The following is a 14,916-nucleotide window of genomic DNA, read 5'->3' on the forward strand; positions in this document are numbered from 1 at the left end:
TGCCTTAAGGAAACCTGAACCTGTTAAAAATTTACCTTGGTACTGTCACTGCATCTTCTATAGTGGTGAGGCCCAACTGCCCATCACTGCCAGCGCCCCAGGAGAAGAGCTGGCCCTGGTCACTGAGCGCCACGCTGTGAGACTCTCCGCAGGCCACATGGACAATGTGCTGCCCGGCCAGGGCTCCAATTTGCTCTGAGGAAAACAGAAAGCCTCTCCGGTCACAGGATTCATCTCATAGTGACATGCAGACATCAGGTCTGGGCAAATCTGTATGCAAAGCCATTCGGATGGGTGCACTGACCCCCAGTCTAGTTTGAAAACACTTCCTACAAGAGGAAAGCACCAGGTTTTACTGCAACCATGTAGCTGCTGAGCTCTTCTGAAAGCCTGGTCTGCAAATCATAGGAGAAAGGCAGGTACATGCCCCCAAGCACAATGATGGTCTACACACAGACAGCCTCTCAGATACAGGGAAACCTATCAGGTTATTTAGGAACAACCAGACTTCCCAGACTTGAGGTTTTCTTACTCAGTTTTGATGTGGGGATCAGCCAGGACCCAGAAGTTGGCAGAACCTGGAAAACCCATTTGACCTTCCACAGCTCTCATGCCCAATGAAGACGAATCATCCACAACGCTGATCAACCCATCAGCCCCTTGCTTTATTGCTTGATGCATGAAAGCATATGTGGTACGACATCCCCTGTGCTAAGCCTGGAACAGGTTTGAACCTATCAACCTATTACTGCCACTGTCAGACACTCATAAAAAAGTCCCATAAAAAGGAAGCAAAGTAAGAAGGCCTTACGGAGGGATAAAAGAGAGAAAAAAAAAATCACTCAGTCCTCTGGAAGATCACCCACAAGTGACTTTTCATCATTACATCATGTTAGGCAACTGAAGTAGGTTTGACAAGTACTCTTACAACATCAAAAACCAAATCTTATCCATTATGCAGAGTTTTTACAAATGGACATGAAAAAGTCTTGTTTTAAAATAAAACATTGGAAATGCCACACATCTGATGGAAAAACTCACCACAAGCCAGACAGCAGCAAAGTTGGTTTTCTTTTTTCTTCCCTGAATAAATACAAATGTTTCAGGTGGATGAAGAAAGATTGCACCCTGTAAGCTACAAGGCAGTGATCAGTTAAGTCCCACTTGCATGCGACATGTGAGGGAAGGGTAGTTACATGTAATTCTCTGAAAATGATATCCCACATCAAGGACATCCAAAAATCATTCACATACTTAGCACCAAAACCTGCATACCGATCAATCTAAATGTCTTAAATTAATTTAAAAGGAAGGCACCCCTAGGAGGGCTTGCCTTCTAAGTCTGGGAGTCAGAAAATGAGGAGAAGAATCCCTAATGGATGCTATGGAAGAGAAAGGTGACAATTATTTAAGTAAGTAGTATTCTAACAGAGGAAAATGCTACCTGAACATGTGCTTCCTTTCACTTGAAATAATTAATGGCAATGGAGGTGCAGTTTACAAGTAAAAAGCACACAAACATCTAGGAGGGCTTGAGACTGGGTCTACCTGCCATCCAACCATCATTTAGCCCTGCCATCTAATAACGCCCTTTGCCCTGCAGCTCTTTCCAGCTGGACTGATTTCACCCAGTCCCACTGCCAACCCTATGCAAAGACACAGACAGGTTTGGTAATCAGTGTCTCAAAGGTGTTACAGGAAAACATCTGGTACCAAATTTGCCTCGAACCTTTCCTCCGGTAACACACAGCAGACAAAACCATGCTTTTTTACTAAATTTCCTGTCTAGATGCAAACACGCAGGGTAGCATTGCTTCTGTGTGCATTGTGGAATCTACCTGCTCACAGCTGCAGGACTAGAAATATCACTATGTTCAGTCTCTTTCAAAAAGCATGAAAAAAACCCACCAAAACAAAAAAATACTACATGATCCAGATCCCCTGGATTTCTCTGAACTCAGTGGCCTTTCTTTTCAAACATAAATCCACTTGTCCTGAACTTCAGCACAGGGTTACAGTAACCAGAGAGAGACCTTGGTGCTCACTGCAGCGTGCCTGTTAATCATAAACCCTGTAACAGCTGAGAATTCAGATGCACGACCTGGTTGCAAGGACAGTCTGTATAGATCTTCCTCTTTTAGCCTCTTCCTGGTGGGTGAGAAGTCAGCCAGGAGTCCTTGGTTGCTCAGGAGGAGGAAGAGAGGTGGCAGGGCTTATGTTTGTTGGAAGCAGCTGTGGAAGTGAGCAAGTTGCAGACAAGGAGGTATGGCTGCTGCATGGAATAGGTAAGGTTGAGAGCTGCTCACAGGTGGGATGACAGTGGCAGGAGAATGGTTAGTTCCCCCTGCCTTCCTCCTCTTTGCAGGAGGAGAGAAACAAGTAAAAAAAAAAGAACTTAAACAGCAATAACTCCAGGAGGTTCCACTAAGCAGGCTGTTCAGAGAGGATCTGAGACAGTTTTGTCCCCCTGTTTGGGCATGGAGCTGAGGCTCAGCACGCAGCTATTGCAACACTTCCCAAAAACTGTGGTCTGGGACAGTCCTGCTTTGCATTCATCACATTTTCTCTACAATCCCAAAGCAGAGCCACATGCTGTAAAAGATGTAGTAGAGGCATGGCAGCCGTGCTTGTAGGCATCAGTCGTGCCAAAGCCTGGGAGGACACGCCCGGAAACAAGTGTGCTGAGGGATCTGTGGGGAGGGATGGAGCCATCTGGGGGACAGTGAGGCCCTTACAGAGTCAGGCCTTCGGTGCCAGCCTGCAGCAGCTGACTTTAAACTGGAAAAATAATAAAGGAAGGATTAGGACACAGTTCATGTTTCAGCACCTATTGTAAATGTTATTTGTAAAAAGAGTCAGATTATTAAACTGGCCACCCCTTGCAGAGTTGGGTATGTTCATTTGTACCCATCCCTTTCCCTCCTTTGATCGCTCACAGGATCTGACCAACCTATTTGAGGTTGTTATGCCTTCACTAGTGACTGCAGCAACATCCAGCAACATGGACTTGTGTTATGGTGTGTACATCTCAGCTGAATTGGTGCAATTTGAGCTTCAGGATGATTTTAGGTTTCAGAATTAGAAGGCTGGATTTTAAAATTACTTCATTCAGGAACAGTATGTATATGGTCAAATGAGAATTAAAATCAAAGGAAGTGCTTTCCCTTACATATCTTAAATATGCATGTGTTCTGTTGAATTGGTTGGCTGAGGGCTCTGAATATGCCAGATATTTATTGTGGGCTGTTTTAAAATTTGCGTGGTCTGGATCATGAGAACTGACTTCTACCAATACTCTCTGAGACTGCAGGATTAGGAGATCCTAAACTGAGGAGAGATAAGGCTCTTTAGGAGAGCCTAAAACAGTAGAAATCTGGTTTCTTGTCAGTAAAGAAATTTATAGTCTGAGCCTGAAACAGCTGTAGTGTGTTGTCAGATGTAACTCTGAAGTGCTGTCTCCTAAGAACACAACTACCAGACTTCTCTCTTGATTTCACTTTGAGGGGTGAAAACAAGAGTCAGCCCGGGGAAGCAAGATACTGTTTTTTTAGAATCGGTACAGCCTATTTTACGGAGGACATGAGGGACCATTTTAATGTCCCTTGTCTTGAAGGGCAGAGCTGCCATCGACCTTTGTCACAGCTCTCAAGACTGCTGTGGCTTTGCTTGGGATTTCTCAGGCAGAAGAAATACGGCTTTGCGCTGTGTAGTACCAGCACATCAAATCCAGTATCTACGCACCCATCTCCCCGATTCCTCCTTCCACCTCTGACGTCCATCCTCAGCACGTCACCCCAAGGTCTACCACATCTTGCCCACGCTGGAGTTGGTGTCCTGGAGTCATGGCATTTGCCAGAGCATGCATGGTGGACCTTGGGGGTTGCTCAGCAGTCACGGCCCAGCCACAGCTTCTGTGCTGCCAGTGGCCAGCAAGCCTGGCCGAGCAACCACCTTTACAGCTCGCTGCAGTAACCTGAAGAGGAAAACAGGCTCTCTCTCTCCTGGGTTTCCTGAACATACATTTTTCCTGTGTTTCTTTCACAAGTCTTGGTGCCTTCCCTCTTTGAAAGAGCTGCCCTTACTTGTTTACCTCCATGGTCTGAAGGTGGATTCTTCCCGCTGCCAGCTGATGTTTGTCAGACTGAAGCCTTCCCTGCCTGCCCAGTCCTTTCCGAGAGCCTTCTCCGGCTGGCTGTGCCCATGCCAGTCTGCCTATGGCTCCTCAGACAAGTGCTCAGAGAGGCTGCATCCCCTAGACAAAAGGCAGCAATGTGGGGAAGTAAAAGGCTTTCTATGGCTATGTCTGAGGAAGGAGGTTGATCTGTCAGGGTAGGTGTCTGCTTTCACAGCTGTGAGGGGGAGTAGCTGGCAAAGCGTATGCGAAGTGACACCCCAGGGTGTCACTGCGGCCTCTCACTTCTTGCTCTTACATTCCTGCCTTGACACGACCACAGGCAGCTTTACAAAGTGAAGGCAGTGCTAATAACTAAACCAGCCTCTCTCAGATTTAAGCCTGTAAGCAGCCATGCGAAATAAATTAATGAGCAGTACTGTACGTGTTGTGCAAGGAAGCAGTCGAGTCGATAAGTGTCAGTAGTGTTTGTGGATGAAAGGGGACTGCAGAATCATTGTCTCTGTTACTTGGAGGTTCCCAGCCTTGACCTACGGACAGCGTTCCCACCCATGTGACCAACAGCATTCCTGGGAATGTCACCTGCTTTGGTCTGTCCTCTGTCCTTTACCATCTTCCCCCCCTCTATTTTTTGTTCAGTAAGTCTACTCTGTGTTTACATTTCCTCCTTTGTAACCAAATTATCAGAGCTTTATCAGTTTCAGTGCTGCTGTCATCAGTCTCTGATCAGGCTACGCTTGGTACTACTCTGCTTTCTGCTGCAAGCATAGCAGCAGTTCATGAAGTTCATGAAAGGAAGACCTCAAGACTGGTGAATTGGACTTGTAAAATCCAGCCTCCTCGATGGGCATAGTAAATGTCAGTTATCGAAAGTCAGAGGTTACATACTGATACAAACATTCGCTTGCTCCATACTTCAAAGCTTTTGCCCCATACTAAGAGAAGTTTGAGAATAAGGTGGGCTGCCATACATGGGTAAGAAGAGCAGGCAGAAAGCAAGGGTAGCTGTCTACAGCAGGGATGTGGTCTCCCCATGGGGTTTGCTCCTGTAGTCTGTTGCTGTGCAGGTGCAGAGCACAATGTATCCCACACCCTCATGTGCAGTAGTCTCATGTAGTCTGAACGCAAGACACAACAAGCATGTAATGCCTTCTCAGAGAGGCTCAGCAAGGAGGAGGAGGGTAGTGGTGGCGAAATTGTGGGGCTGGTGTCAGGCAGGGCAGTTCCAACTGCCTACGTGTTGTGTGTGTCACATGCCTGGCCACGGCAGAGACTGTCTGCGGTCACGAAGGTGTGTTGCTGAAACCATCCTTCATTCCTCAGCTCCTCCCTGTGAGCTGTCCTCTGGTGTTACTGCTGACAAACCACAGCCTGCAGAGGTGGTGTGAGTGAAGCCATGGGAGCAGCTTTAGCTGGCTAGGTTAGATCATGTTTTCAAAAGCACCTGATAGCTTCAGAAAGTCTGTATTTTGCTGAAGTGGTTTATAGAGTCTGATTTCTTTCTCCCAGTCCCAGACTTGAGATGTTGTCCACGGCAGCTGTGAGCACGAGACACCTAGGTGATCGGAGTTAAAAGTGCAGACGGAAATCAGAGGCTCGTTCTTGGGGGCTTTAAAGGAGAGAGGAAGAGGCAAAAAGGCCCTGACAAACAGCATGATTTTCCCTTCCCCAGTCAGAAGTTTCCAAGGGGCAGAATCACACTTCCACTGGAGATGATGTTTCCTGGAAAAGTTGGTGAGTGTACTCATGCTGCTAATAGTGGTAAAAGCATTGAATAGCTAAGACATTGTTGAAGTTATACTGACAAAATAAGGGGAAACCTTCATAGGGGGAGGGAGAAATCTTGGGTGTACTTCCCTCTTAGCACACTTTCAATTGCAAGCATTTCAGTTGCTGCACTTTGTTTTTATCTTTTCCTCTTTCCAGTTTCATTAAAACACTCAGACATGTTTTAATGCTCAGCTGACTTCATTAGGACTGAAATCATGAAGCTCATCACAGCCTAGAAATATAGCCAGGATGTCCATATGCAGAAACAACTCCAGGATGTGCCAGTGGAGACTGGGGAATCAGCAGTCAGCTGAAGTTTCCTACTTAAGGTATTAAAAACTCTTGTCAGGGAGTTTGGTGATCCACTGTTGTTTACTTGCTTTTTGTACTGTGGTTTAATGAAATGCTGGTGACTGATAAGTTTGGGCCATAGTGTTTTTCCCATTTTCTTATAGTACCCATTGAAGGCAGCAGCAGGTTTTTCATGGCGTTTTTCGCTGTTAGATCAGGCTTCCGTAAGTGCTAATGCTGTTAGTGTCACCTTGTTAGATAGCTTAATGTGTAGGCGTAATTCATCTCCAAAAGGAGAGAACTCAGCTCCCTTCCTGTAAGAATTAAGGCTTTTCAGTACGCAGAGAACAGAAAGACCATATGGGTGAAGTTTAGGTTGCTATTGGTGTCTGATTAAATATTCAGCTGCCTTGTGCATTAAAATGTTGTATCTCACACTTCTGATTTTTAGATCTTGGTTGCACAATGCTCAGGCATCCTCAATGTGGATGTTGACTATATTAACAAGCATGGCAATGCAAAGAAATTGGCTCATCTGTTGTCAGACTTGCCAGCTGCTAGCATTTAACCCAGAGGAATTTCTTGCCAACAGTTGTTTCTGCCTTCCCATGTTTCTACCACTCTCTCTTTCTTATCCGGGCAAGCTAGTAAGACACCTATCTTAGGGAGTCTGTGAGCACTTTCCCAGCAGACAGCAACAACCAAGATGAGCAAATGCTCTGAGTTGCTTATTGTCAAGCTGGGGAGGCAATGAGGAGTTTTGGCCAGGTGTCCAAGCAGACTGAAATCACTTGAAACTCTTCCAAGCCACAGCTTCTTCTCACCAGTGAAGAAATCCAGATTTTGCCACTGAAGGTGCCTCAGAGCTTATAGCTTCTCTATGTCATTTTCAGACAGTAGAAGCCATCTGGTGCTGTTCGTGTACATCCTGGCACACATACAGCTGAAGGATTCTGCCATGTCCTCTAGCAACTGCCTGTCTTGCGAGCAGCTGGAAGCTATACATAAAGAGGTGTACCAACTCTCTGACAAACTTACTAGGAGTAGGAAAGCTAATTAATCATTCGTTGCCTGTTGTCCTGGTTTCAGCTGGGATGTAATTAGCTGTCTTCCTAGTAGCTGGTACAGTGCTATGTTTTGAGTTCAGTATGTGAAGAATGTTGATAACACTGATGTTTTCAGTTGTTGCTCAGTAGTGTTTAGACTAGAGTCAAGGATTTTTCAGCTTCTCATGCCCAGCCAGGGCACCTGACCCAAACTGGCCAACAGTGTATTCCATACCATGGGACATCACATCTAGTTTAGGAACTGGGAAGTGGGGGGGGCAGGGATTCGCCGCTTGGGGACTGGCTGGGTGTCGGTTGGCGGGTGGTGAGCAATTGCCCTGCGCATCATTTGTACATTTCAATCCTTTTATTACTACTGTTGTCATTTTATTAGTGTTATCATTATCATTATTAGTTTCTTCTTTTCTGTTCTATTAAATCGTTCTTATCTCAACCCAGGAGTTTTACTTCTTTTCCTGATTTTCTCCCCCATCCCACTGGATGGGGGGGGAGTGAGTGAGTGCCTGCGTGGTGCTTAGTTGCTGGCTGGGGTTAAACCACAACACCTGTGCATTCTAATCAGTGGCATATAACTGAACACTTTGTGCTTCCCACAGTTGCAGACCCTGAAGATCTTGTAGAGCTTCCCAACACTGTGGGGACAAAGTATAAGTCCTGTTTTATAAATAGCAAACCTATGGACTGAAGGTGAGTTTTTCAAGGGGTTTCATCCTTGGCCCAGCTTTACTGCCATTTCCAAACCTTCAAGCTAAATGCACTGTCAGAAAGCTGAGTTACAGAAACATATAGCACCTGTCTTCAACTTTTGCTGGAGTGTCCCTGTGAACCACAGGCAGGCAAGAAAACACAAGAGCACTCCTGGGAACCAGGCCTGTCACCATTCAGAGAAGGGCTGTCCTGAAGGCCTCTTGCCTGGACCTCATTCTTTGGTCCAATGTGTATTTTATGAAGAGAGCTAACAAGGTTAAGACCAAAAGAAGTCTAACCTTGATATGTCTGTTTATGTTGAGATCCATGAGTTAAAGCAGACAGAAGAGAGCAATGAAAATCAGAACTCCACCAGATACAAAGAACTGATAAATTACTTGCAAGCATTGTTGCTGTTTTGAGACAGCTGATGGCTTCAGAAATAAAAGACTCGGTCAGCATGTACTTCTTGGAAATTGGGGAGTTTGGTTTGTTTTTTGAAAGTTTTATGACATGTTAAAACACTGTATTACATAACTCCTTCAGCCCTTCCCTGTTGCTTTCAGGGTTTTGTTCTGCTTAGCTTTGTATATAACTGTGCCTATTAAGCTCTATTTGACTGGGTTTATTCATCAGTTACTGAAGACAATACTAAGAATAAACTCCACTCTTCATCCCAAAGCAGTGCTGCATCTTTTCCAAGGAATGAATAATGGTGTCATGATGCTCTGGAAATTAAAACAAATGTATACCAACCACTAAAACCCCTCATATTTTGATGTGAGGAAGGGGTGGGAGGTCAATAAAGAAGTAATTGTCAAATGTTTTTGATAATACTACCTATGTTAGCAGGGAGATGGTACATTTGGCAGCTTGGCAAACCTGACAGTGAACTGGGACCCTTGTTGGACTCCCTAGGCAGTCTGTGCCCCCATGGGAAGGCTGGCTTTTTTCCATCTCTGGAAAGATATGTGTGTGAGCATGTAAAACAAACTGTTTCACATTTACATTTTTTCATGACTTCGCAGGCAAGCTGTGACTGACAGGGTCTTAGGAACATATTATGGCAAGATAGGCCATATGCATACATTTCTAAAGGCATAGATCTTCAGCTCCAAGACATGCATGTTTTTTCTGTCTGTGGTCATCCAGCAAGTCCAGGTGAGGCTGTACTCTGCTTCTTGGGTGAGCAGTGCAGTCACTGAAGGCTTTCAGTGATACAGGGCAGCCTTTCAAAACAAGCTGGCATTTATTAGTCCCCTGGGATGGCACATAGAGCAAGGTCAGGTTTGTGTTGCCAAATTAAACTTAAGATGGAATCTGTGGGGACTGAAGCAACCACTCTGGATTTCTAAACCCAGTGGATGTCCTCTCTGCATCCCAGTGTGTGAAGCCCTCCCTACGTAGTCCTTGCCACAGCCTCCCGATACCTCAGTGCGCTTTTTCTCCAGTTGCACTACTGCCTCCTCCAGCTCCTGATGCTGATCTTTGGTCACTGGAATCTTCTGTCACCTCCCAAAGGTGCTCCAAGGGCTCAGGGGCAGCTCACAGTAACATTTCCACAACAAATGAGACATGTATTCTTATTGTGGCAAATACTGCTTTCCCAGGGAAAAAATTAGCTCAGTCATGCCTGCAGGTAGCAAAACACAGTCTCCGTTAAGGATGCCCTAGCTTCCCATATTGCCCACATTTATCATTTTGTCAGACTCATGTTGTCCCCTGGAATGTCTGGCAGCATGCAGAGACCAGCTTTGGAAGAAGGGCAAGCTGGTGAGTTTGTGACCAGTTTCAAGAGCTCAGCTGCTCTGGATAATGGCCAGTCTCAGTTCATCCTGGCCAGCAAGCTTATAGCAAAGTGATGGGCTCATGAATCAAAGGGATTTCCTGTGGAGATGAGAATGGCTTCATCACTCTTCTTTTTGATCGTGGGACCCTCTCCAGAAGGAGCTTTAGTTTTGGACCTTCTGCTTCCAGTACAGAAACATGCTTGGCTGAACTTAGGTGGTGTGTACAGCCCACACAGCTTCTGGTTGTTTAGAGCTCAACAGGCTGCCAAGCAGTGCTACAGTTGGACACTTATGAACCCAAGCGTGGAAACCTGCAGTGGGCTCAATACTTCACAACTAAGATCACTGAGTTACTTCTCCTAAGGTATTATCTGAGGCTCTGGAGACTCCAAGTGCGTAACAACACAAGTGAAAATTAGGACAGGTCATGTCCTATTTTATTAAATATGGTTGTGGTGAGAACACCGAGACAGTGTCTCCCCCTCTGCATTCCTGCCAAGTGATTGCAGAGACACAAACAACAGACTGTTTTGGGGGTGGGGGAAGGTGAGGAAAAACAATCATTTCAATATTACAAGCCAGGTATCCATCCCTGAGAGGGATGGACTCCTCAGGTAGCTTGCTAATGACCTTTCAAAGAAGGAATGAAACAGTAAATAGCATGACAACATGGGGAGATGGCTCTTGGTGGAGCCCATAGGAATGGGAGTATTACCCTAGCTCAGAAGTGGGGAGTTGGAAACGATCACAGGCTGTTAGCTTTTAGTCAAAAGGAATGTTCTTTTAGCTAGGATAAATATCTCATCTTAAATATGAATTTTATGACCACAGTGTAAAATGCAAGGAAAGGGAACTTCCAGAAAATAAACCTCTATTGACTCAGTGACATGTACTCCCCCAGTAACTTCTGTTCCCTAGAGTGGAGAGGCACAAGAATCACTTCAACAGTCACTACCCTGTCTCTGTATTACATCCACAAAGCTCAGCTGATATGACAGTAAACATAGATTTTTAATTAACAAATTTCTTTCATTTCAAAAGGTGCCTTCCAAAGGACTCCTCTAAGAGGAATTACTGAAACACACTTCTATGCCACTGTTTGACATTTTTGTGAGTAGCATGAATGAGAAGCAAAATTGAATCCTACTACTACAGATGGATGTAAATGGGCAGCAGAACAAGAGAAAAAATAATTATCTGGAATACCTAGTAAGGGAAGAAAGGGAGGAAAAAAAGTCTTCAAAAGCACTCACTGCAAATATAACAATTCTTCTCCCACTGAAAGCCATTAGAAAAACCTGCAAGCTTTTCAAGGAGAACAGGGTTAGATTCATGTTCAGTGCATTGCAAAGTCCCAGAATTTTATTCACAAGCAGACATCATCCTGGAAAATAACCACATCTGGATAAACAACATTATCACACATTCTGAAAACACTAATTGAAGCTTTTTAGCATGCTGGCAGCATAAGCCTCACGTACACACAGAGAAAAAAGTGAGAGCAGTAAAAGGGAGTTTCCTCTTGCAAGCACAGACCTGGGCAGCAGGAAGAAGATAACTCCACCCCTCTGAAGTCATCCAGCATTTTTATACATCCTTCAAAAGGTTTCAAGACCCCCTGCCTATTTTCATGTCGTGATGTTACTCTCAACCACAACCAAGACACTCTGCAGGCCACGGTAAGCATTTCTGAAGTCCAGAGGGGGCTCTCCAGAGGCTGCCTGGAGGGGACAATCAGTCTTGTGTCACAGCCTTCCCCAGGAGAAGCAGCAGCTCACTTCCAGAGCTGGGCAGAGGTCCACCACTTTCAGCTGCCCTCACAGGCTAGGCAGAATCAAGCCATAAGGCAATAAAACCAAGAGGCCTCAGCCCAGCCTCTGCTGTACAGGGCAGTGTGAAGAGATGCAGCTGCAAGACTCCCAGTTCCAGGCATTTGTCACATTTTCTCCCTCAAACACCTGCTGGCAGCCTTCTCCCCATCATCTTTACCTTTAACAGCTCAGGACCCTATGCCCCACACATATATCTTCACTTCCTAACAGACATGGCTTTATTCATAGGTCCACAACTAACAGAATATGAAAGATGATCTTTGACATACCTTTCTATACAGAAGGTGTAAGGTCATCTTTATCCCATGCAGGGGAGGTGGGGGTAAAAGAGGAGGCCTTGGTTCTTCTTATTCCTATTTGCAAAGGAGAACTAAGAAATTCAGTTCCCACTGCTGCAAGCCAAAGCAGACCCACACAAAGCAGCATGTTGTATGGGACTCTCCACCAGTTTACTGTTACTGTAATGACTGCTGTGGCTGTTCACCATGAGCTAAGAAGAGCAGCTGTTCCTTACTTTACAACACACCCCTCCCACCTGCCCCAGCCAGCAGAAACCCCATTGCAGGCACAGCCACTAGTGCTGGTGTAAGTAGAGAAATATGGTTTCTCAAGGATGGTCACAGGCTCCTCAGAGAGCAGCACTGCAGAACCTTTTTCATAATAACTGCAAGTTGGTGTCACATCTTGGTAACAGCCCCTTAATTTAAAGGGTAGAAGGGCACTTGGGATCAAACCCAAAGAACTTTTTATTTCTATTTCCAAATCTCAGACTGTCCCTCTTCTAGAGCCCTAGCAGAAGGCAGGATTATCTAGTTTCTAGAAGTCTACACTTCAGCATTCAGAATTCATGAACTCAATTTCCAGCTCTGATCCTTCTACTTGCTGTGAAGCCTCCATTTTCATTATCATCTTATGCTTGCTTTATTTTATGGGCAAAGAGCCGGCTAGCGCAAAGATGCTTCCCAGTACACATCTTTAACAGCACTCAGAATAGTACTGAACTTCTGGGCCTCTGCACTAAAGCCACACAGCTAATCAGGGGACTTGCAGAACAAACTATCCTCATCAGGTCAGGTGGAATATTCACTAGACTTGGCTTCCCTTTACTAAGCATCTCATTAATTCAAGGGCCTAGGTTTACAAGTCCTCAGAAGATGAACAGTGGTTGTGCACAGAGACTACTTAAGCACTTCTGATAATCCCAACCTCTTTTAGTAATCATCTGGAAACTACTTTTAGGAAAAGCAAGAGAGGCCAGATTCAAGGTCAACTCCTCTAATCCAGCATCACGGACATCCAGCATCCCACATCTATCACCTCATGTTTGAAAGAAAGAGACAAGAGACACACCGACAGAAAAAAGGAGTAGTGGAATCAGTCAGGTCAGATTTACACATACTACATGGCAAACTGGGTATTTTGTACACATCTCATATCTCTGTCATGCAATAATAAGGTATGCTACAGAAGCCCCAAGTCCTACAGAGGGTAGCCTGCAGTTTGAGGAATGATGGTGTCTTACTGCTCTGATTACACAGAAGGATTTTTATTACAGAACAGAAATACCTGTATCTTTACCACATGTCAAAACCAAGAAGTTAATGGAAAGTGATTTGGAAGGCCAACATTCAAAAGAAAGCCCATAAGAAAGGCTACAGGGTTTCTCAGAATAACAATACACAATTAAACCACTCCCTCACCCTGGAAAGGAGAGGCATTAGCAGCCTGTGGTTCTGCACACACAGGTTCTGCATTAGAACACAATGAAGAAAACATAGTCTGAGTCTGGGGAACACAAGGCTACCATGACCTTCTAGATTAAGAAAGCACAGAGGGGAGAAGGCACAAGTCGCAAGGTATTTCCAAGAGGGGAAAACAAAGTTTATAAACTCTCTTGGCCAAAAGTAAGTTTGTTCTCCACAACTATACTCAATACAGATCTATTCTTTGAGGTAAATGATAAAATTCCCAATAACTGAACAAGAGCAGGCGTAAGGATGCAGTACAATTGGAAAGACAAAGCAGAAGACACTTGTGACTCACAGCCCTCTCTTCCCATTTATAAAAAGGCAACATAATGCCAAATAACAAAATCTGCCCTGAGACCATCTGCGCTTGCCTCTGTTTTGATACATTTCCCAGACAAACTATGCAGGCCTGTCTCCCCACCCATGCTGCTCAGCTTTAGCTTTCCAGAGCCAGCAAATATTATTCAGCTATTACACATGATCTTCAGCTGTTAGCTGCTCCAGCTCCTGAGCAATCAACACAAAGCAGCTTCCATGGTCAAGCCTCAAGACAGTTTCAAGTGCATATAAAAAACTGACTTACCTGGCTTGCTTCCTTCACAGTCATGCCCCAGTTGGCCTTTGGTGTTCAAGCCACAGGTATACACTTCCCCATCTTCCAACAGGAACACCGAGTGGTTTCCTCCACATGCCACCTCCTTGACATTTCTGTCATGAATGAATCCATACACTTGTGGCTCAGGAATGATGACCTGGAGGTTGCTACCTATCCCAGGTTGTCCAAAAGACGAGTATCCCCAGCATAGCATTTTCTCTCTTTTCAGCAAGTCATGTATCCTTCCTGGGCAAGAGAAACAGGGGAAGGAGTGCAAGTGAAGCAAGTACTCACCAAGTGATCCTACAGAGATAAGCTGCTCAGAGCAGGAGGTGGAAACAACCAAAAAAGGCATTTCCTGCATGACTGTCAGGCTTGTGGACTGATGGTAAAAAGAGATTTCCACCATTACACAGACAAAGAGGAATTGAGATAGCTCAGGTACCGAGTCAGCACCTTTGTGCCTTGGCCATTTCCATCTTTAACGTGGTACAAACGTTCTGAAAACCAGCAGACCTGAGCTTTTATTTCAGCAAGACCACCCTGCTTTGAAAAGCAAACTCCACCAACCAACTGTAATGCCTTTTTTTTTTTTTTAGACTAATGGGTCCAAACCTGAACTTTTACAGTTATAGTGTCATATTTGGGACTACTGCTTAAAGAAATCTTTAAAAATTATCTCAAAGGTGGTCAAACTAGTTCTGAACAGACTGGCATAGGTATTTGTGGTGTACCAGCCAATGCAGAACGGTATTATTTCTGATAAATCCAGACTAAGAAGTATTTTGCTCAACTGAACACATTCTTGCAACCCAAGTACATGCACATACACATGCATGCATCCCTAAACTACAGCAAGAATTTCCCCAAGACACAGCAGTTCACATGGAGCAGCATACTGACAGCTTGGCCCCAGCAGCAATGGGCAGATAACATTGATGCAACTCGCCAGCAGTCAGGTGTTATCTTTCCTGTTGTGCTCAGTGAAAGTCAAGGATTTCAGA

General features: G+C 44.9%; 1 protein-coding gene across 5 annotated transcripts in view; it reads right to left on the reverse strand.

Moving 5' to 3' along the window:
• The window catches only part of HERC3 (HECT and RLD domain containing E3 ubiquitin protein ligase 3), a 50,618-nt gene that overhangs the window by 31,301 nt on the left and 4,401 nt on the right, over positions 1 to 14,916 (reverse strand). For all 5 annotated transcript variants that reach the window (XR_011324852.1, XR_011324853.1, XM_069784700.1 and 2 more), the window contains exons 2-3: positions 13,901 to 14,158; positions 36 to 195 (exon numbers count right to left, since the gene is read on the reverse strand). Coding sequence is in view for 3 of the 5 variants with exons in the window: in XM_069784683.1 (XP_069640784.1) it covers positions 36 to 195; positions 13,901 to 14,158 (418 nt within the window). In the remaining 2 variants the exon portion in view is untranslated. The remainder of the gene's footprint in view (positions 1 to 35; positions 196 to 13,900; positions 14,159 to 14,916) is intronic.

The sequence above is a fragment of the Haliaeetus albicilla genome, chromosome 1, assembly GCF_947461875.1.
Source record: "Haliaeetus albicilla chromosome 1, bHalAlb1.1, whole genome shotgun sequence".
Lineage (NCBI taxonomy): Eukaryota > Metazoa > Chordata > Aves > Accipitriformes > Accipitridae > Haliaeetus > Haliaeetus albicilla.